This window comes from Dendrobates tinctorius, unplaced genomic scaffold (genome assembly GCF_039654945.1).
Source record: "Dendrobates tinctorius isolate UK_male_01 unplaced genomic scaffold, ASM3965494v1 ptg000129l, whole genome shotgun sequence".
Taxonomy (NCBI): Eukaryota; Metazoa; Chordata; class Amphibia; order Anura; family Dendrobatidae; genus Dendrobates; species Dendrobates tinctorius.
The window spans coordinates 28364382-28387840 of NW_027361797.1; the positions used below are offsets into that span (position 1 = coordinate 28364382).

At 45.2% G+C, this 23459-nt stretch overlaps 1 protein-coding gene across 1 annotated transcript in view; it reads left to right on the top strand.

The window, feature by feature from the left end:
• CPPED1 (calcineurin like phosphoesterase domain containing 1) overlaps positions 1-23459 on the top strand; it is a 141513-nt gene that overhangs the window by 66585 nt on the left and 51469 nt on the right. Inside the window, exon 3 of the mRNA XM_073542893.1 lies at positions 1500-1922. Coding sequence (XP_073398994.1) covers positions 1500-1922 — 423 coding nt within the window. The remainder of the gene's footprint in view (positions 1-1499; positions 1923-23459) is intronic.

Consider the following 23459-nt stretch of genomic DNA (forward strand, 5'->3'; position numbering starts at 1 on the left):
TTTTGAACTGATGAAAAGGCTTTGCTATCTGCTTATGGCTATATGCTTATGGCCTTCTCCTGCTTTGTGGGCCTCCACCATTTTCTGTTATGATGAGTCACCGAAGGAGGAAAAAGCAAAATACTAGCTAAGTCCAGAAAAACCAGAGAGGTTGGCAGCTATCGAATTGCAGACCCCTGAACCTATTTACAACAACTAGCTGTAGCCGTGGGGGGTTCCTACAGTGCCCTAGACCCCTCAATCACAGCCGGAGAACTACATAGCCTAAAGACAGAAAGGGGAAAAACTAAACTGCCCCAGAGCAGACCCCAAAGCAATAGGCAGCCCCCAACATATAATGACGGTGAAGCAAGATGAAAACACTAACACAGATAGAAAGATAGGTTGAGCAAATGATGGGGCCCAAGCTAACTAAATAGGACAGGATAGGAAAGCCGCTGTCTGCCATCCGCAAAAACCCTATCCAAAATGTGCCAACTGACTGATAGGAAAAACAGGCCCTGAAGTCGCTAGGCTTCAAAAGACTATATCAGCACTCAGGTATATTCTGAAGACAGAGCAAAAGATCAACAGATCAGAGACAAAAATGGAATTCAGCTCACCCCCGGCCGGGGATGGCAGAACTCCCAAAAAACAAGGCAAAACAAAAACAAAACTGAAGTGTACAAAGCAGAGCAGAAAAACTTAGCTTTGAGATGCAGGAATCAGACTTGTCTCCAAGAATCCAGCAGGATAACCAGCAAGGCAGAAGGGAGTCGGCTGCCTTATATCCAGTCCTCAATTCCAGCCACCCAGTCATCATCTAGCTGCCCAGGTGTTTGGTAATCAGCCTTACTACCTTCCTTCACCAGAGGAGGGAGTTCCTCAGCCCTCAACCGTGAAGGGAAAAATGAACTCACAACAATTTTCATTTTCATAGTGCCAGGCAGCTGCTTAAAAGAACCCATAGCTGCTGTTTTTTGGCACAAGGTTAGCGGAGGCTGAGTTTTTATAAAAATGGGAAATTTGCATCACCTGGCCTTTCCTAACGACGATGGTGAACAAGCCATAAAATTAACAGGCTAATTGAGGTTTGAAACCTTGGTCATAGATATATGAGCACACATCTCTCCAAGGGTGCCCAAACTGTTGCTTTGGCCCATTTTCCGTTTTGTAATTTTTAAAATGTCAAAGAAGGAAATTTTTTGCCAAAAATATAAAGGAAATGTGTCATCTTTTAACTTTAGGCCTTCTTGAGATCATTTCATCTTCAACTTGCTTAACTGTTCACAATAACAGTAATTTTGACCAAGGGGGCTCAAACCTGTAGATATGCTATAAATGTCTTGAGATGTGAATTCCGACTGTTCCTGTGGTCTTTTTTTCTGAAATACCGAGGTTGCCTTATTTGTGAATAAGCTTACATTGTTTCATCTTCTTATGGTAAAGTAAATTGCTTTATCGATGTAGGTCACCCAACATTTTAGATCATGGTTCTGATTTTGGTTAATTTTCTTTAGGAATTGAGTGGAAAGAAGCTCAAGAACGTGACCTGAAAACAGTCCTCCTGAAGACCAACCCAGACATCCCGATGGTGTTTGTCAGTGGAAACCATGACATAGGCAACGCACCAACCCCTGAGACCATACAGACCTACTGCAACAACTGGGGAGATGACTACTTCTCTTTTTGGGTTGGTGGAGTTTTCTTCCTAGTCTTAAATACACAGTTGTTCTTCGACGCATCGAAGTGCCCCGAACAGAAGGAGAATCAAGACAAGTGGCTTTCTGAGCAGCTGGTCATAGCCAAACAGCGTCCGTGCCAGCGAGTTATCATTTTTCAGCACATCCCTCTATTCCTCCAGAATCCTGATGAAGATGATAACTATTTCAACCTGGAAAAATCACTTCGACAAGAGCTATTAGAGATGTTTCATAAAGCAGGTACTGTGCTTTAATATCGATAAATAATTCATGCTTATGTGTCCTTGTCTGCTTTGTTATAGAAGAAATACTACACTCTCCTATCCCCAGAATGTTTGGCGTGAGATTTACAGAAACATATTACTGGTATCTGATCTGCCCTTCAGTGCGGAGAAACACGTTTTGCCTGAAGAGTTTTGATGTGGCCTTAATCCCTATTTATTGAATCTGCCAAAAGGCATAATATATCACTGCTTGCGAGATAGAGTGTCAATGGCTTGATACTGTCAGTCGCAGTGACTCCTGGTAAAAATAGACCCTTCAATGCTGTTTGCAATTATATGTAAAAAATATAAATGCAAAGAATGGATATAAAACTTGCATACAAATAGTATAGCCTCCAGTGTTTATTGCTCAAGCCAAAAAAAAAATCCAGGTAGTTGTAAGAATAATTTAGATTTTATATTTTTTATTAAAAATAAATTACAGCAATACAAAACAACACCCAGACATAGTGGTGGGTGAAGTAAGAGGAATTAAGAACAAAAAATGTTTGAATTGGGGGTCAAAGTAAGTAAGTAAGTTCCCTTTAAAGGGGTATTCCCGTCACCAAGATCCTATCCCAATATGTAGTAGGTATTATATTAGCAAATACCTTTAATTAGAAAGGTAGTATAGTTCTACTGGTTCGCTGTGTCTTTTTCCTCATGTGCAGGCATTGCAGGACCTTAGGTATCCACGGTTACATCCACTGATAAAGTGACAGGTAGTTGCTAGTGGTCGTAACCGTGGATACCTAAGGTTCTGCAATGCCTGCACTTGAGGAAAGAGACATAGCGAATCAGAAAAACAGTAGTTTGACAATAAATGGCTTCACCCAACCATTAACCATGAGTGGAGAAAAAGTTTTGATGTAATCATTCATAGTCTCTGAAAAAAGGCCAAGAAAGCAAAAATTCTGCCGAGGTATGTAAATTTTTGAGCACAACTGTAGTTCTCCTGATATTCTGATTCGCATATGTGCAGGCATTGCAGAACCTTAGGTATCTACAGTTGTGGCCAAAAGTATTGACACCCCTGCAATTTTGTCAGATAATACTCAGTTTCTTCCTGAAAATGATTGCAAACACAAATTCTTTGGTATTATTATCTTCATTTAATTTGTCTTAAATGAAAAAACACAAAAGAGAATGAAGCAAAAAGCAAAACATTGATCATTTCACACAAAACTCCAAAAATGGGCCAGACAAAAGTATTGGCACCCTCAGCCTAATACTTGGTTGCACAACCTTTGGCCAAAATAACTGCAACCAACCGCTTCCGGTAACCATCAATGAGTTTCTTACGATGCTCTGCTGGAATTTTAGACCATTCGGTCAAGCAGTCCAGTGCCAGAGGCAGCAAAGCAACCCCAAAACATCAGGGAACCTCCGCCATGTTTGACTGTAGGGACCGTGTTTTTTTTCTTTGAATGCCTCTTTTTTTTACTCCTGTAAACTCTATGTTGATGCCTTTGCCCAAAAAGCTCTACTTTTGTCTCATCTGACCAGAGAACATTCTTCCAAAACGTTTTAGGCTTTTTCAGGTAAGTTTTAGCAAACTGCAGCCTGGCTTTTTTATGTCTCGGGGTAAGAAGTGGGGTCTTCCTGGGTCTCCTACCATACAGTCCCTTCTCATTCAGATGCCGACAGATAGTACGGGTTGACACTGTTGTACCCTCGGACTGCAGGGCAGCTTGAACTTGTTTGGATGTTAGTCGAGGTTCTTTATCCAACATCCGCACAATCTTGCGTTGAAATCTCTTGTCAATTTTTCTTTTCCGTCCACATCTAGGGAGGTTAGCCACAGTGCCATGGGCTTTAAACTTCTTGATGACATTGCGCACGGTAGACACAGGAACATTCAGGTCTTTGGAGATGGACTTGTAGCCTTGAGATTGCTCATGCTTCCTCACAATTTGGTTTCTCAAGTCCTCAGACAGTTCTTTGGTCTTCTTTCTTTTCTCCATGCTCAATGTGGGACACACAAGGACACAGGACAGAGATTGAGTCAACTTCAATCCATGTCAACTGGCTGCAAGTGTGATTTAGTTATTGCCAACACCTGTTAGGTGCCACAGGTAAGTTACAGGTGCTGTAAATTACACAAATTAGCGAAGTATCACATGATTTTTCGAACAGTGCCAATACTTTTGTCCACCCTGTTTTTTATGTTTGGTGTGGAATTATATCCTATTTGGCTTTAGGACAATTCTTTTTGTGTTTTTTCATTTAAGACAAATTAAATGAAGATAATAATACCAAAGAATTTCTGTTTGCAATAGTTTTCAGGAAGAAACTGAGTATTATCTGACAGAATTGCAGGGGTGTCAATACTTTTGGCCACAACTGTATGGTTACGACCACTGATATTGTGACAGTTAGCTAGTTGATACTGGTTGTAACCATAAGATACATAAGGCTCTGCAATGCCTGCACATCAGGAAAGAGACATGGCGAATCAGAAAAACTATACTACATTTCTAATTGAAGGTATTTGCTAATATCATTGTTATTACACCTACTACCTATTGTGAGAGGATCTTTGAGATTAGAATACCCTTTTAAGAAGCGGTATAATGAAAGGCCTAAAGAGAATCTGTCACCTAATCTGAGAGCAGCATCTTGTAGAGGCAGAGACCCTGATTCCAGCGATGTCACTTACTGGGCTGCTTGCAAAAGTTCATACTGTGTCCATTTCACAGAGAAAACCCAGTAAATAAAGTGAGTATAAACCCTACAGCAAGTAAATAGTAATAGTACATGTAAGTAACACAGGGTACTTAGTTAACACTATTTTGATCCAATGTGCATAAAAAAAGGCTCATCCTTGATAAGGTGTACCGACTGGGATGGTCCTAACCTGTCTCTAGTTTTAAAACCTTACCATGTGTCAAACGACATCAATGTGAATAAGGGCCGAGCAGGACATGGTCCCGACTGAGACACCCCTCCAAAGGCGGGAAAAGTGAAGTGGTCACTAATTGGCCGCAGTGATCGCATGACTTATCAATGTCACGCGATTGCCGGGAGAGGAACTGCACTGGAGGGGAGTATAAGTGTTATTATTTTACTGGGGGCAAACCTAGGGATTGAGAAGGGTTTGTCCAAGTAGTGGACATCCCCTTTAATCTTTTAAAGTCAGGGACTTTTATAACTACTCAGTGTTTGTAGTCTGTCACCATACATACACATAAGAATATTGAATATATTTATTTAAGACTGTTTGCAAAGTTTATTCAACTTTTATTGTAGATAACAAAGGGCTAGTCCTCAAAGAACCAAGCCTTTTTTATTTGCATAGTTAACCACTTTACCTGTGTAAAGAGATCTGTATTCATTAGTTGCTCTCAGTATGTTTTCTGTCTTTTTGTGTAATTAAAAAAAAGCAATCTCTGCAAGGCAACTTGCTTCAAAGAGAAGTGTAGCACGATGGGCACTATTATCATTTAAATACTAAATGTGTCTTTTATACTGCTAAGCTGTACGCCACATGATGCATATCCATGGCGAATGCTATGTTTACTTACTCTTTCTTCATAGGGGCTTAACGCCTACCAAGATATGACAATCTCTCCAGCTTGAACCCCTACTGATTCTCTAATTGCAGGTCTATTATGCTCCAAGAATGTTCTCTGAGGTGTACTGTACAGTATTATGAGAATTAGGTTGGAATTTTACATTCCGTTGTACATCAGAGTAAAAAGTGGTGTCATAAGCTTTTCATTTAGGACATCCAAGGAGGATCTGAACTTTCAGACCCCATTACTAACATCTTCTGACGTGATATTGTGGTTGTGCTGGTACTGTTGTGCATAAGAAATATAAATTCCTTCAATGTTTTTTGATCGGCAGCATTATATGGGCAATCCTGAAACGGTGTCCTAAAAATTCTGCAGAGAGAACAGAGGTTAATCTCCACTGAGTACTCTCCCTTAGGCCTCTTTCACAAGTCCGTGTCTCCGGTACTTGTGATGACAGTTTTCACACGTACCGGAGACGCTGACACACATATACACATTGAAATCTACATGGCTGTGCACATGTTCTTGTGCTTCCACGGACTGTGTCCCCATGTGACCCACACATAGACATGTCCTTTTTTTTTACCAGCAGTACGGGCCACAAGATATCCCGCACGTGGTTGACTCACTGGCACGTCATCCATATGACACGTCCCAGTGCCTGAGAAGCAGTGGTACTGTAAGCGCTGTTCCCCAGCGCCGGGTCCTGAATACAACTCTCATCATTCTCTGCTTGTCCTGATCGCTGGCAGAGCAGGGGAGAATGATGAGAGCCATCTTCAGCACCTGGCGACGGGGAACAGCGCTTAATGTAGCGCTTCTTCCCTGGCGCCAATCCGTATGGTACTGATGCAGCACACTGTTGCCACAGCTGTGCCACAAGTACTGTATTACACACATGGACACGATCATCTCCGGTACCAGTTTTTTTCAGGCAGTGGAAAAAAATAGACGTGTGAAATCAGCCTTAGGTGGAGGGGCTTAGCAATCTTTTTTTCATGTTGCACACTGCGCACAGCAGGGGGAGGCAAGGCTTCTGCTGCAACCAGTTGTCTAACTGAAGACTGGGCACAGCAGGGTGGCGAGGCTTCTGCTGCAGCCAGTTGTCTAACTGCAGAGTGGGCACAGCAGGGAGCCTTCTGCTGCCAGCCAGTTGTCTAACTGGAGACTGGGCAAAACAGGGATGCAAAGTTTCTGCTGCAGCCAGTTGTCTAACTGCAGAATGGGCACAACAGGAAGGCTTCTGCTGCAACCAGTTGTCTAACTGAAGACTGGGCACAGTAGGGAGGCAAGGCTTCTGCTGCAGCCAGTTGTCTAACTACAGAATGGACAGCAGGAAGGTTTCTGCTGCAGTGAGTTGTATAAGTCGCGACTGGGCACAACAGGGATGCAAAGTTTCTGCTGCAGCCAGTTGTCCAACTAGAATGAGCACAACAGGAAGGCTTCTGCTGCAGCCAGTTGTCCAACTGCAGAATGGGCACAATAGGAAGGCTTCTGCTGCAGCCAGTTGTCCAACTGCAGAATGGGAACAACAGGAAGGCTTCTGCTGCAGCCAGTTGTCCAACTGCAGAATGGGCACAATAGGAAGGCTTCTGCTGTAGCCAGTTGTCCAACTGCAGAATGGGAACAACAGGAAGGCTTCTGCTGCAGCCAGTTGTCCAACTGCAGAATGGGCACAACAAGAAGGCTTCTGCTGCAGCCAGTTGTCCAACTAGAATGGGCACGACAGGAAGGCTTCTGCTGCAGCCAGTTCTCCAACTGCAGAATGGGCACAATAGGAAGGCTTCTGCTGCAGCCAGTTGTCCAACTGCAGAATGGGCACAATAGGAAGGCTTCTGCTGCAGCCAGTTGTCCAACTGCAGAATGGGCACAACAGGAAGGCTTCTGCTGCAGCCAGTTCTCCAACTGCAGAATGGGCACAATAGGAAGGCTTCTGCTGCAGCCAGTTGTCCAACTGCAGAATGGGCACAACAGGAAGGCTTCTGCTGCAGCCAGTTGTCCAACTGCAGAATGGGCACAACAGGAAGGCTTCTGCTGCAGCCAGTTGTCTAACTGAAGACTGGGCACAGTAGGGAGACTTCAACTGCAGCCAGTTATCTTACTGCTGCACACAGGACAGCAGAGAGGAGGGGGACATAGATAAGCTCAAAAAACACTCAGGTTTCATTGTATATTGTCAGTTTTAGGCCGGGGTCAAACTTGCGAGTGTGATGTGAGAAACCCGCATCAATACCCGGCACTGCCGCTGCCACTTGGGACCAGAGTGTGTGGCTCTCTAGAAATACATGCAGCCGCACACTCTGGTCCTGAGTGCGGCAGCAGCGCTGGGTATTGATGCAAGACACTCGCCTCACACTCGACAATGTGACCCCGGCCTTAGGCTGGCGCTACATGGCACTTGTCAAAACGACACAGTTTGTACAGTCAAATTACTAAGAGCAGCTGTTATATTGCAGCATAATACAGAAGAATGGAGTCACATTACGACTCATAGAGTACCACCAGTTTGAGATTTTTCAAGTTGCTTGTTGCAGTACCTTAGTGGTCGCAATACTACCTAATTCCCCTTTATTATGCAGCTGACGTGACAGCGACGCTTAGACATTTTTGGGCAAGCAATCTGTGTCACGGCCAAATTGTTGTACAGCCCAGTTCTTAATTGTAATATGAGACAAAATTATATCAAAGAGAAGGAGAAGAGTAAAGAGGGAATTGCCTGGATATTTTAACACTTTTCTGTTTCTTTTAATAACTACTATGATAAAAATATAAATAGTGGGTTATACGTTAAAGTAATTGAACAATTTTTTTCTGATACTTGGCCAATTGTTGCCACCTATCATTTCAGGTATCTTCAGAACAAACTATTGTGTGTGTACATGAGGAATAACACAATTTCTGACCATTATATGACTGTTATTCATCATTGATCATTAGTTTTTCCATATAATCTTAAAATCTTTATTTTTATATAGTGCTAACATATTCCGCAGCGCTTTATCATCGCTGTCCCCGATGGGGCTCGCAATCTAAATTCCCTATCAGTATGTCTTTGGAATGTGGGAGGAAACCGGAGAAGCCGGAGGAAACCCACGCAAACATGGGGAGAACATACAAACTCCTTGCAGATGATGTCCTTGGTGGGATTCGAACCCAGGACTCCAGCGCTGCAAGGCAGCAGTGCTATCCACTGAGCCACCGTTCTGCCCATATGCATGTTCAACTTCCAATTCTCGGTCCACTCTGAGCTAGTGGGTGGGTGTTTTCCATTCACTGCCTACACAAACGTAAGGGTTTCCTGCTGTTCTTTCTCTGTATCACACATACAGAAGTAGCAGCCGCAGTAGGATAGACAACACTGTACAGCATCACTGATCTGTGTAGCTGTGAATCCGTCACTTAAAGGGACTCTGTCTACACTGAATTACTGTTCCAACAAAGCTCAAGAGCTCGGTTCTTCACGACTGGGCCAATCATTTTTATACATCTTCCCTCCTGCCTGGTTTCCATCTATCCCCTCCCTTCTCTGGCTCTGTGAAGTCAGAGCTGTGAATGAAAGATAAGCGGATGGAGATTGAGGGAAAACAAGCAGGTGGGAAGGTGTATATAAATTGGCCCCGCTGTGAAGCATCGAGCGACTGTACTTGGTTTGAACAGTCATCCTGGATTTGAGCTGGGTGGGAGAGGAGGTTTCAGAGTGGATAACTAGTTCAAGAGGTAGGGAATACGGGGAAAAATGTCTCATAAGTGTAGAAAGAATCAGAGGTCTTTAATAAAATATACAACATAGTTTTTGTTTTTTTTTGCTTTGTACTATTGATTTATGCAGTTTGTTGAAGCGACATTAACCATTTAAGTATTCCCGGGTGGTGCGGCCTTTTTGCAACCTTATGGAAGAAACGAAGGGGCATCATTTAAATCCAATGTTAGATGGAGTTCTCCTACAGCACGTACCTTCATTGATTGTACGTGTCTGGCGTAATTGCCCTGGCATGAGCTGTCGCTGTCCTTTTCACTTGTTAGAACATGCCGCCTTCTGACCGGGAAAGTCTACTTTTTATTAACTGCCTTTGATTTGCTGCCTGTTTTGATCTGTTCTGTTGGAAGGATTTTAAGCCATCGCACCTTCCAGAACATTTTTTACGGAGAACAGATGACACCTGCGATAGATCTTTATACTGTTTTTATTATAGACCAACATGGTGGACATTTTGCAATCTCTCATGTACGTCTTTTAGCAACAGGAATAAAGGTTTTGTTTTGCTTGTAGATCTGCGTCAGTGTCGTATAGCTGCGCTAGGAAATAATTTTTTCATGTAACCTGGATGGATGTGTTGACCCTGGAGTTTCTTTTTTTTTTTTCTATAAGATTTTTATACATGGTTTTAGCAGGCATCATGAATGCTCTCTGCTTTTATTGTAATGTTGAGAATGGTCCAAAAAAGCAACCGACAATAAGATGTATGCATGGTCTCCATAACTGTCTATGAAAGACGAGGCAAAACTCTGAGTGTGTCTGCATAATCCGACAACAAAGGATTTGTTTGTAGTCTGTAACCATGGAGACAAAAGTATGTATTCTCTATGTAAATTTCTGAGTAACATGAGCTTCGTTTGTATTTCCACTGTCTATCATTCACATAGACAATGATTGGAAAAGAGCGATGCATGGTCAACCTTCAATCCATCCAGATGGGGCTCTGCAGAGGGGTCTAATCTGTCAGCAAAATACCAAAAAAGAATATATCAGCTCACCGCCATGGGGTTAAACAGGGAAGCCTCTCAGGGAACCTTATACAGAGTCCTCTAGTGGAAAGTTGAACATTGAGTCAGGGAGGGACGCAGTAATAGTTTCCGCTAACCTTTTTTATAAAGTGATATTTGTGACATTGGACGCACCAGCGTTCAGCTTCCTAGTGATGAGTAACTTTTCCTCTATATTATGTATAGGGGATAATTTAAAAATTTGGCAAATGTCCTTTAAAGTGAACACCCTCATCAGATTCATGCTGTATTTATTGCCGCCATTAATTTTGTACCTTGTTTACTGACCTTGTTTGCTGCCGCATTTCAGACAAAATGTGCGGTACTTTGAACAGGCGGCGTTGAATGTGTGTCTGAGCTGACTAGTCCATGGCTGGTCCCTTATGACTTTTCCCTTCCCGATCCCTTTGGCTGACACGTCTCTGTGCACACACAAAAAGAGAGGTCTGTCCGTATAGGGAGCAGCCAGAAGCCAACAGGCATCGGCCTTAAACTTGCTGTCTCACATCCTGGAATTTCACTTTTTTTTTTTTTTTTGAGTTTTCATCAGTTTATTTAAAGAACATGACTACAGCTGTGAACTCTTGGTTTTCTTTTTATTGTGAAGCAATCAACAATTAGGAAAAAATAGCTGAAAACTTCAGTTTGCCTAAGTATTCACACCCCTAAACTCAGTTCTTTGTAGTTCATCCTTTTGCAGCAATTACAGGTGCAAGTTGCTTTGCATAAGTCTCAGTGAGATTTCTACATGTTGCCACTGGGAATTTTCCCATTCCTCAAGTAAAACTGCTCCAGTTCCTTCAAGTTAGATGGTTTCCTCTGGTGAACTGCAATCTTCAAATTTTACCACAGATTTTCAATTGGATCAAAGTTTGGGCTTTGACTAGACCACTCCAAAACATTTACACGTTTCCCCTTAAATCATGCAAGTGTTGCGCTAGCAGTATGCTTTGGGTCATTGTCTTGTTGGAAGGTGAATCTCAGTCTCAAATCACGCTGACAGACTGGAACACGTTTTGCTTAAGAATATCCCTATTTATTCAGTCGCCACGACAGCGCCATGAGAGAGGGGATCCGCCCTTCGGGGACAGGATACCTACAGACTCAAAAAGGGCGGCCCTCTCCCTCGCCTCAGTTTGGTTTCCTATCCCCGACAGGTGGACCTCTGCAGACATACCTCGTGTCAGAAGATTACCAGGGCTGGTGGGGTCAGGTCAGGCAGCGGGAGGGGCCCTGCAACGGCTTCCCGGTGTCCTGGAGGTGCCCACGGCAGGGGTACTGTGCGTGAGGCAGCAGCAGCGCAAAGCACCCTCCAGGGGAGGGTTGTCTTTAGGGGGCCCATCTCCACGTGTACGGGCTCGGCCTGCTGGCGGCGTCCGGGGCGATGCTCCTCCATCAGGGGACCGGCGGCGCGGCTTCGGCAGGTGCTCGTCACCGTCGGTGCGCGGCGAAAGGGGCGGTCCTTGATGACGCGGGCATGCATGGTGGGGCTGGCGACGTAGGCCTCCGGGACGCCGCGCTGGATAGCGTCGGCGGACAAGGGGGGGGGCACAGGGGGGGACGTCTCCTACGCGCATAGTATCGGGCAGGCCACCCGGATCCGCCTGCTGGCCCCACCGAGGGCAGGTACCTTTTGGGGAGGCCGGCCTAAATGAGGAGGCTGCGTAGGCACCTAGAGGCTTCTAGGCCATTACGCATAATGGATTCTTCAGAGCATGCAGCAGCGGCATCGTCTGATCGGCCGCAGCAGGAAAAGCCCCGCACCTCAACTGCGGTCTAGTGGCAGTAGCCGCCTTATAGAAGCTAGAGCCGCCCAAAAGGAGAAGGATAAGTCCATAAGTCCGGCAGGTCCTCAGGCCGCAGAGACATACCATCGGCTAAGAAGGACCCCCACAGACTACGGTACCACTTACTACAGACCTGCGTGAAAGTTCACTTAGTGATGTATTGTCTCCCCTTATGTTCCCTGTCTCCAAATTATGCAGGGACAAAAGAATTCCGCTAAGACCAAACACAGGGAGTGTGCCGAATGTGTAGTTCCCCTCCCTGATGGCCATGGGAAGAAACTTTGCAGAACCTGCATCCAGAACCTAATAGCGGAAGAGACCCCAGACCTGTCCACCACCCTGAGGGAGTTGGTTAGACAGGAGATTAAAGGTTCGGTTAAAGCCCGATCACGGGAAGGACGGGTTAGAGAAGTGGGACCCGAGCTCCACTGTTCAGACTCAGGGAGCGATTCAGGGGAGCTGATATCAGATTCATCCTCATCAACCTCAGAGACAAGAGCTGGTCGTCCTTGTTTTCCGCCGGACCAGATTAACCGGCTAGTAAAAGCAGTGAACACCACTATGGGGATCGAGGAGCCCCAGGCAGAAAGTTCCATTTAGGATCTTATGTTTAAAGGACTGGATAGGAAATCTCGTAGATCCTTCCCAGTTATCGACAAAATAAATTCCCTGATTTCACGGGAATGGAAGAAACCCGAAAGAAAGGGTTCCTTGCCGCCAGCATTTAAGAGGAAGTACCCGTTTGAGGAGTCTGCATCAGCCGCATGGGATAAAGCCCCAAAGCTGGATGCGGCGGTAGCCAAGGCCTGCAAAAGAACCTCTCTGCCATTCGAGGATTTGGGCAGTCTGAAAGATCCACTAGACAGAAGGGCTGACGTGTTCCTGAAGGGGTCTTGCGAAACTTCAGCGGGTTCTCTTAGGCTACTTTCACACATCAGGTTTTCGGCGTCGTGCCGGAATGCCGGATCCGGCAAATGTTTTGTAAAACCTGATGTGCCGGATCCGGTTTTTTGCCAGATCCGTCTTGTTCTTGACAGACAAAACCGGATCCGTCTCATCCGGTTCATCCGTTTTTTTTATCCGTTTTTCGACGGATTACGCCGGATCCGGTTTTTAAAATTGACCCTTGTGGCCTTCCGAACGGGATTGGCTACTGGAAAACTATATATAGCATGTTCCTACAGCCCTTCTTTGACAGGTTGGAGAGAAGAGCAAGTTACTGGCGAAGATGGATGTTGTGATTGGAAATATTTTGAAGAATTTGGCGGATTTTACAGCGGAGGCGAATCGTTTGAGGGTGATTGTTCTGGAGAAGGAGAGAGCGAGACAGCAGCGCATCAGGCATCGTAGACGACGTTTGTGGATCCACCCCATCACAGCCAAGAGAATGACGCGTGTGGTCTATTCTACACTCTGCATGGACCTTCGACGAAACCCGGAGAAATTTTTTGGATATGTTAGGATGAAAATGGAGAATTTTGATTACTTGGTGGAGCGCATTGCACACCTCATAAGAAAAGCGGACACCTATTGCCGCTTCTCTGTTTCACCCGCAGAGCGTCTGATGGTGACTTTAAGGTAAGCCACATTTATTGGATATGCTCGCATCAGAGCACACTTTCACTGCAATCTTGTTGGTGGTAGTTTGTATCTCCAAGTGTTATAGCTGAGTTTTGGTATGTAATGCTGTGATTTTACACTAATTGTTTTTTAATTCCCCACAGATTTCTTGCAACTGGAGAATCCCTTTCGTCACTGCATTTCCAGTACAGACTCGGGATTTCCACCATATCTGGAATAGTGAAGTACACATGCCGTGCACTGTGGGACTCCTTAGCTGAAGAGTTTTTACCAGAGCCCACAACAGAGAGGTGGATTGAAATTTCTGAAAAGTTTCAACAAATATGTCAGTTTCCCAACTGCTTGGGCGCTGTGGACGGGAAACATATCCGCATTGTAAAGCCAGCCAGATCGGGATCGGAATATTTCAATTACAAGAAATATTTTTCAATTGTCCTCATGGCCATCGCTGACGCGGAATACAAATTTATTGCTGTGGATATTGGGGCCTATGGCCGCTCCAATGACTCTCAAGTTTTCAAACTGTCTGCCATGGGGCGTAAACTGTATGGAAACACCTTCCAGTTCCCACCCCCTAGACCGCTGCCGCAAACATCTGGTCCACCTATGCCATTTGTCTGTGTAGGGGATGAAGCCTTCCAGCTGTCAGAACACCTTTTGAAACCGTACGGTAGCAGAGGATTGTCAAGAACAAAATGCATTTTTAATTACCGCCTCACAAGAGCAAGAAGAATGGTTGAATGTACCTTTGGTATTCTGACAGCCAAATGGCGGGTCCTATTGACTGCGATCAACCTCAAGACAGAAACTGTGGACGAGATGATCAAAGCGTGCGTGGTCCTGCACAATTTTGTTATCTGCAAGGAACCCATTTCCATTGAGGACACCTCTGAAGAAACCATCTTGCAAGATTACCATGACATTACCACTAGAAGTTCTGTGACGGTTTCAGTAATGAGGGACAATTTTGCAATATACTTTGTCACCTCAAGGCAGAGTACACTGGCAGGATGACAGAGTGTGAAAGATTTGTGCCCTTAACCAAAATTGTGTACCAACAGTATATACCTTTGCCAACCAAAGTTGGCTATCTTGTCATGGTCTTACTATTTTTAGCTTTAGGCCACAGGTGTGTACCAGGTTGTGTTTTATGCAAAGTATTTCACCTTTTAACAAAAGTTGTGTACATTGTTAGGAAATCACCAACAATAAACACAACTTTTTAGGTGAAATACTTTGCTTCAAACACAACCAGGAACACAACTGTGGCAAAAAGCTAAAATTTACCCACAGTTATATACCTAGTTTTGAATACCATTTTACCTTTTAAATACCCTGTATTTAACCTTTTTCGCCGCAGAAAGAAATGACAGACAACCAGTGTAAAATAATTTAACTTTTATTGAAAAATTGTTTTTTTTAGTAAACTTTTTTAAATTTTAATAAACTTTTTTAATAAAGCTTTGAAACCTTAAAACTGGTCATTTTTATTTAAATACACACATTATAAATCTGTGTAGTGTGGGGTGGAAATACTGCTGGAGGGGCTGCGGGACACTTCGACACTGGGAGTGTGGAGAGAGGACTGGGATCGTGGTGGGGAAGGAACAGTTAGAGGTGAAGGTGTGGAAAAAACTACAGAATGGGTGGACATGTGGGAGGCAGAAGAGGTGGTGGAGTGGAGGGTTGGGCAGGGACTGTAGGAGCAGATGATGTTGATGGCAAGTTGTATGGGGAAGGAGTTTGGTACGGGGCAGGTTGCTGGAAGTGGGGAGATGTCTGGTACTGGGGAGGTTGCTGGTACTGGGGAGTTTGCAGGTACTGGGGAGGTTGCTGGTACTAGGGAGGTTGCTGGTGCTGTGGAGGTTGCTGGTGCTGTGGAGGTTGCTGGTGCTGGGGAGGTTGCTGGTGCTGGGGAGGTTGCTGGTGCTGGGGAGGTGGATGGTATGTAATAGGAGGGGGAGGATGGAAAGTGGCTGGAGGGGGTGTAGATGTAATAGGAGGGGGAGGATGGAAAGTGGCTGGAGGGGGTGCAGGTGGAGGAACTACTGTGGTGGGAGGAGGAGGTTGGGAGGTAACTTGCTGGAGAGCAGCGTGGCATGAATGCATTACATGCATCTGCTGGGCAGGAGAGAGCGTTTCCATGCGCTCCACAACAGACCTGAAAAAGGTGTGGTTTGACGAAGATCTTGCTTCTGAATGCATGGTTTGCAGAAGTGTCTTCACCTCCAGAATGCTGGAGTTGATCTGCTGATAGCCTGCGGAGATTTGCTCTGACAAGACTTTTAGACAGTTCTGGAAAGATGCATTCAGATGCAAGAACTCTGGCGCATAAGTCTTTTCCTGACCCCTCTGCCGCTGCCGCCCAGTACCCGCAGGTGTACTAGAGGTGGCAGGGGCAGAAGGGTGGGGTAAAGGGAAAGCGATCTCCTCACCAGCAGCTTCATGTAATGTAGGCGGCCACGATGCTCCTGTGCTGGTGGATGGGACAGATGGGTCGAATGTGTGGGAAGGTGCAGATGTACCGGGGCGGTCGAAGTGTCCCTCGGTGCCGGTCTCCTCGGGGATCGCCTCAGAAGGGTTCAATCGTGCAGGCTCCCGAGTGCTGCTCACCGTGCTGTGGAATAAAGAGAAAAAAAAAACAATTAAAATAGTGACATGGTATGGCCCTGGCTGAAAAAAAAAACTTACATCTAAACATTTTTTTGTCACATGTGGTGAGTAATATTTACCTTCTGGTGACCATTGTATCCCGGAGGAACGACAGGGCTTGGGCGTACTTGTACTTGCTCCTGCGTCCTCCAGATCCACTCGGGGCCCGCATCTCTTTATTGAACTCCTTCTTGAAACGATCCATCACAGACCGCCACCGCTTCACAATTCTCTCCCCTGAAACGAGAAAGGACAAAGTGGTTAGTATACAACATCAGTGTTTCCCAAACTCCAGTCCTCATGGTCCCCAGGGGTCATGTTTTCAGGATTTCCATAGTAAATAGAAATCCTGAACACATGATCCGTGGGGACCACGAGGACTGGAGTTCGGGAAACACTGGTTTACATCAAGCAACCGGTACTGTATATACTTACGCTCTTTAATCTGGGCCCGAGCATCGAGGTCCTCCCAGCAGTCCACAAGGAGCGAACAGATTTCCTCCCAGAGTCGTCGGGTAACGATCAGGTCAGCGTGGCGGCGATCAGCCATATTCCAGAGCGGCTCCCTTTCTCTGACGAGATCGATGAGGTGGTCCACATCGAGTCCTCCATCCTCACCGTCAGAGTCGGGAGCACGCTGTGAAGGCTGTTAAAGAAAAAGACAAAAATAACATAATTAGCCTCCACAAAAGAAATGAAATAAAAAAGCCAAAAAAACAAAGCAAAAATATTTATACTTACACGCTGGTGACTGCCGCGTTGCTGTAGCCGACGACCCTGGGAGGCACTGCGAGGACCTCTTGGCCGAGCACCAGATTGGGAAGACTAGAGAAGAAAACAAAAAATGTTAGGTCTTTGGATGTTGGCATTTGTTTGCTGTGTGTGGTCCGCAGAACATTGATTTGTATGTGTTGTGTGTAGTGTGATGTTGTGTTTCTGCTTTTGATGCCAAAAACTTACCAATTGTGAGCCCACTCCAGGTGTCTGTCCACCCCTTCCTTCTTCTTCTGGGAGCTCCTCTTCATCTTGTGATTCCTGTTTTGAAATAAAAGGCAATGAATAGACATATATGACAGAGATGATGGATTTTGGAAATAAAAACTTACCGTCAAACGCTGACGATGCGAGGGAGGGCTCCCAGAAGAAGATGTGCTGTCCTGTTCATGGCCAGACTCCATGGCTGTGGGTATTGCTGCTGCTGTTGCTGCTGCCAGTGCTGCCATTTCTGCTGCTGCTGCTGCATCTCTTGGGCGGCTGTTGAATAAAGAGAAACAAAGGGCCAATCAATATCTTGATATTCCATGGCCCTAGTTTGGAGGAATGGGAAGCTGCTGGCCTCCCCTCCTCAGCATGTTCCATTTGCTGCTCCATTTGGGGTGGTGGTGGTGCTGATGGTGCTGCAGTGGTCTCCTGCCTTATCCTGCGCTTGGTTGCTTTCTTGGGTGGCATGTTGGGTGTGGCTGTGGGTCCCACTGTCTTGCTTTTATATATGTCTTGTGGGCAGAGCTACTGAGCATGCTCAGACCAAAAAAACCGGATCCGGCCACCGGATCCGGCTTTCGCCGGATCAGGCGCATTGCGACGCTCATAGGCTTTCATTGTATGAAAAAGCCGGACACGCCGGAGACAAAAAACGTTACAGTAGCCGTTTTTTCCAGACGCCGGATCGCGTCACATTGCCGGATCCGGCGAAAATCGGATGAAACGCATGGCCATCCGGCTCGATCCAGCTCTAATGCAAGTCAATGGGGTGGAAACCGGATCCGGCATTGCATTTCGCCGGATCCGGTTTCTGTCAAAAGCGCCGGATCGCGCCTGACGGCGAAAACCTGATGTGTGAAAGAGGCCTTAGGCCGGCTATTGCAGCCACGTGTACAGCCCGGTCTATGATGGTGTGGCTAGACCGCCTAGAGGAACAGCTCAGAGACAAGGCCCCTAGGGAAGAAATTGTAACCTCTCTCCCTGTGATTCAGGGGGCAGCAGCGTTTCTCTCAGACGCATCAGCAGACTCTGTAAGGCTTACTGCCAGATCAGCAGCTTTGTCTAATTCTGCCCGCAGGGCCTTATGGCTGAAGTGTTGGCCAGGGGATATGCAGGGCAGGTTGAAATTGTGCAGCATCCTTTGTGAAGGGGGACACCTGTTTGGCTCGGTACTAGACAAGCTCTTGGAAAAGGCGGGCGACAATAAAAAACGGTTCCCCTATTTATAACAGAAGGTGGTTTGACCGAAGAAGATCAAACAGGGAGAGAACGAGGGACGATACCGGCAGGAGGAAAGATAGAGGATATGTTTTCCTCTCATGACCTAAGAAAGCCACAATGACTGACAGACCAGGTCGGAGGCAGACTGTTGCAATTCTATCCGGCCTGGAATGACATTTCAAATAGCCACTGGATCCATAGCGTCATTAAAACGGGGCTAAAATTTGAGTTCCAAGAAACGCCTATCGATGGATTTGTTTTGACTCCCGTTCGTTCTTCCCCTGCAGAACAACAGGCGCTAGAGTCTGAGGTCCGGGAACTTCAGCAGAAGGGTGTCCTGGTGAAAGTTCCAGAGGTACAGAGAGGTAAAGAATTTTACTCCCCCCTCTTCTTGGTCAAGAAGCCTGATGGTTTCTTCCACACCATCATAAACCTTAAAGGCCTCAATAAATTTATTTTCATACCCACCTTCAAAATGGAATCAGTTAAAACTGCCATAAAGTTACTATTTAACGGATGTTTCATGGTGGTGTTAGACCTTAAAGACGCCTATTATCGTGTCCCAATACATACAGATCATCAGCGGTTCCTAAGAGTAGCAGTTTCGCTGGGGGGAACAATAAGCCACTTCCAATTCAGAGCACTTCCCTTTGGGGTGGCGGTCGCACCACGAGTTTTCACTAAGATAATGGCGGAGGTAATGGCCCATTTACACGAACAGGATATTCTCGTGATCCCTTATTTAGATGACCTCTTGATTGTGAGACACTCGGAGTTACATTGCACCGCACAATTGCAGAAAGTAACATTTGGGATGGATCATTAATTTCAAAAAATCACGGTTGCAACCAATGGAGACGCAGCAGTTCCTTGGTGTGCTAATAGATTCCAGGTTGCAGGAGTGTCGCTTACTGGAAACAAAGGTGGACAGTATTCAGCAGCAAACACTCAGGGCAATACAGAACCCTTCGGTCACTCTAAGGGGGGGAATGTCACTATTAGGCTCACTCACTTCTTGTACACCAGCTGTTCTCTGGGCCCAATACCACACCAGGTCCCTGCAGTGGGATGTATTACGCAATACTTGCCAGCTAGATGGTCACTTAGAGAGGAAATTTACTCTGTCCCAAGAGGCGATTCATTCCGTAAGGTAGGTGGTGGACTCACACCCCAAACCTGCGTAGAGGGGTTACTTGGATAAATCAGGTCTCCCGAATCATAACCACAGATGCTAGCCCCAGGGGTTGAGGGGCGCATATGGGGGAGATGTGGATCTAGGGGGTATGGTCACCACAGGAGCAGGACTACTCATCTAATATAAAGGAGTTATTAGCAGTAGAACGGGCCTTAAGTGGTTTCCTTATGTTCCTACCGGGCCGACACGTCAGGGTTCTCTCAGACAATCAGGTAAATGTAGCTTACGTTAATCATCAAGGGGGAACGCGCTCCAGGGCTTTAATGGAGGTGGCAAATATCTTTCAGATAGCCGAAGTTCATCTGCTATCCCTTACAGCCCTCCATATAAAAGGAAAAAACAATATTACAGCCGACTTCTTAAGCCGCAACAGACTCAGGCAAGGAGAGTGGGTTCTAAACAGGGCTGTCTTCGAACAGATTGTGCGCATGTGGGGGTCTCCAGAAATAGACCTGTTCGCCAACAGGAAAAACAGGCAGTTACATCAGTTTTGTTCGCAGGACTCCAGAGAAGGCCCACTCGCAGTGGACGCTCTCCTAATCCCGTGGAACTTTGGCCTGGCTTACGCCTTCCCCCCACTGAATTTAATTCCAGTGGTGCTGAGGAATATACGGGAAGACAAGGCCCGCACGATCCTGATAGCCCCATTCTGGCCCAGGAGGCCATGGTTTCCTTCGCTGACTTAAATGTCAGTGACCCAGCCATGGATTCTCCCGGAGCTCCCAGATCTCCTCTCCCAGGGTCCAGTATTCCACCCGCACGTATCCAATCTACATTTAGCGGCGTGGAGTTTGAGGGGTCACTACTGAGTAGGAAAAGCTTTTCTCAGGGGTTAGTCAACACCCTATTAAACATAAGAAATCTTCCACGATAAATATCTACGTAAAAATTTGGAAAAGATTCTTGTCAGCCTCTGGGGCGGAGATCGGTTAGAGAATCCGTATTGGTCGGGTTTTAGAGTTCCTGCAGAAGGGATTAGAGATGGGTCTGGCCACAAACATGCTCAGACTCCAGGTCTCGGCCCTAGGGGCATTATACAACTGTAACCTAGCGAGCAACTACTGGGTATCCAGATTCATAAAGGCAGCGTCTAGATCTAGGCCCATCATTAAAAGGAAGCTAGTCCCATGGGATCTGAACTTAGTGTTATCAGCTCTAACAGAAGTCCTGTTTGAACCTATTGATTCTCTTCCTATTAGGGTCCTATCCTTCAAAACTGCTCTACTGGTGGCACTGACATCAGCCAGGAGAGTTAGCGATTTGCAGGCTCTCTCTAAACTCTCCCCGTATACCCAGTTTAAGGAAGATAGTCATACTAAGACCAGACCCCTTGTATCTGCCCAAGGTTGCTTCAAAGTTCCACAGACTGCAGGAAATAGTCCTTCCCTCCTTCTGCCCAGACCCTACTAGCCAGTCAGAGAGAAAACTTCACTCGCTAGACGTAAGGAGATGTCTCCTTGCTTACATTATCATAGAATCATAGAATCGTAGAGTTGGAAGGGACGTCCTGGGCCATCTGGTCCAACCCCCTGCTCAAAGCAGGATTCGCTAAATCATCCCAGTCAGATGTCTGTCCAGCCTCTGTTTGAAGACTTCCATTGAAGGAGAACTCACCACTTCTCGTGGCAGCCTGTTCCACTCATTGATCACTCTAACTGTCAAAAAGTTTTTTCTAATATCTAATCTGTGTCTCCTCCCATTCAGTTTCATCCCATTGCTTCTAGTCTTTCCTTGTGCAAATGAGAATAAAGTTGATCCTTCTACAATGTGACAGCCCTTTAGATATTTGTAGACAGCTATTAAGTCTCCTCTCAGTCTTCTCTTTTGCAAACTAAACATTCCCAAATCCTGCAACCTTTCCTCATAAGACAGGGTTTGCAGACCGGTCACCATTCTGGTCGCTCTTTTCTGAACTTGCTCCAGTTTGTTGATGTCTTTTTTAAAATGTGGTGCCCAAAACTGGACACAATATTCCAGATGAGGTCTGACCAAAGAGGAGTAGAGGGAAATAATGACTTCACGTGATCTAGACTGTATGCTTCTGTTAATACATCCTAGAATTGCATTTGCCTTTTTTGCTGCTGCATCACACTGCTGACTCATATTCAGTCTGTGATCTATTAGTATACCCAAGTCTTTTTCACATGTGCTGTCACTTAGCCCTATTCCTCCCATTCTATATATGCTTTTTCCATTTTTATTGCCCAGATGTAGTACTTTGCATTTCTCCCTGTTAAAAACCATTCTGTTAGTTGCTGCCCACTTCTCCAGTTTATTTAAATCTTTTTGAATCCTCTCTCTCTCTTCTCTAGTATTAGCTATCCCTCCTAGCTTTGTGTCATCAGCAAATTTAATCAGTTTACCCTCAATTCCTTCATCTAAATCGTTGATAAAGATGTTGAACAATACAGGGCCCAGGACAGAGCCCTGTGGTACCCCACTTGAGACATTCTTCCAACTGGATGTGCAGCCATTTACGACCACTCTTTGGGTCCGATCACTAAGCCAGTTATGAATCCACCTAACAGTTGCCTTGTCCATTCCATACTTAATCATTTTTTCAATAAGGATTGTATGAGAGACTTTGTCAAATGCTTTGCTGAAGTCAAGATATACTATATCTACAGCATTTCCTTGATCCACCCAATCAGTGATACCGTCATAGAAGGAAATTAAGTTAGTCTGACATGACTTATTAGTTACAAACCCATGCTGACTCTGTTTAATCACTTCATTCTTATCCAGGTATTGACATACATGTTGTTTAATAATTTGTTCAAAGATCTTTCCTGGTATAGAAGTCAGACTCACCGTCCTATAGTTACCTGGGTCCACCTTCTTCCCCTTTTTGAAGATAGGAACAACATTTGCTCTTCTCCAGTCTTCTGGCACTTCTCCTGTTCTCCAAGAATTTTCAAAGATTATAGAGAGGGGTTCAAAAATTTCTTCTGCTATCTCCTTCAGTACTCTGGGGTGTAATTCATCTGGACCTGGAGACTTGAATTCATTTAGGCTAGCTAAGTGTTTCCTCACTATCTTTCTGTTTATAGATATCCTGGATTCTTCTATTCCCTTAATAGGACAGTGAATAACAGTTGATGTTACATTTCCTTTCTGAGAGAAAACAGATGCAAAATAGGAATTTAAAAGTTCAGCCTTCTCAACATCCTGTCTTACCATTTCATCATTTTCATCCTGTAAAAATCCTATAGCATCTTTGACTTTTCTTTTACTTTTGACATATCCCCAAAATCCTTTATTATTGCTTTTGACATCTCTTGCAAGCCTCAATTCATTTTCAGCTTTAGATAATCTGATTTGTGCCCTGCAGGTTCTGCAGACAGCATTATATTCTTCTTTAGATATGCCTCCCTCTTTCCATTTTATAAACATTTTTTTCTTCCTTTTTAGCATGTGCTTAAGTTCTGTGTCCATCCATCCTGGTTTACTTAACTGCTTCCTATTCTTCCCTCTTTTTGGAATTGTTAACAACTGTGCTTTGAGAATTTCATTTTTCAAGATTTCCCATCCTTCCTGGACATTTTTGTCTTTAAGGATATCCAGCCATTGGATCCCTCCAATTCTCTTTCTGAATCCCTTAAAATCTGCCTTTCTGAAATCTAACCTTGACGTCTGAGTCTTCACAGGTCTTCCGCCTCTAGTTATCCAAAATTCTAAAATAGCATGGTCGCTACCTCCTAGGGTCCCAGCCACTTTTACCTCCTCAACCATTTCCTCCCTGTTTATAAGGATTAGATCCAAGGTAGCAGTTCCCCTTGTTTTCTCCCTTACCTTTTGGAAGATAAAGTTGTCAG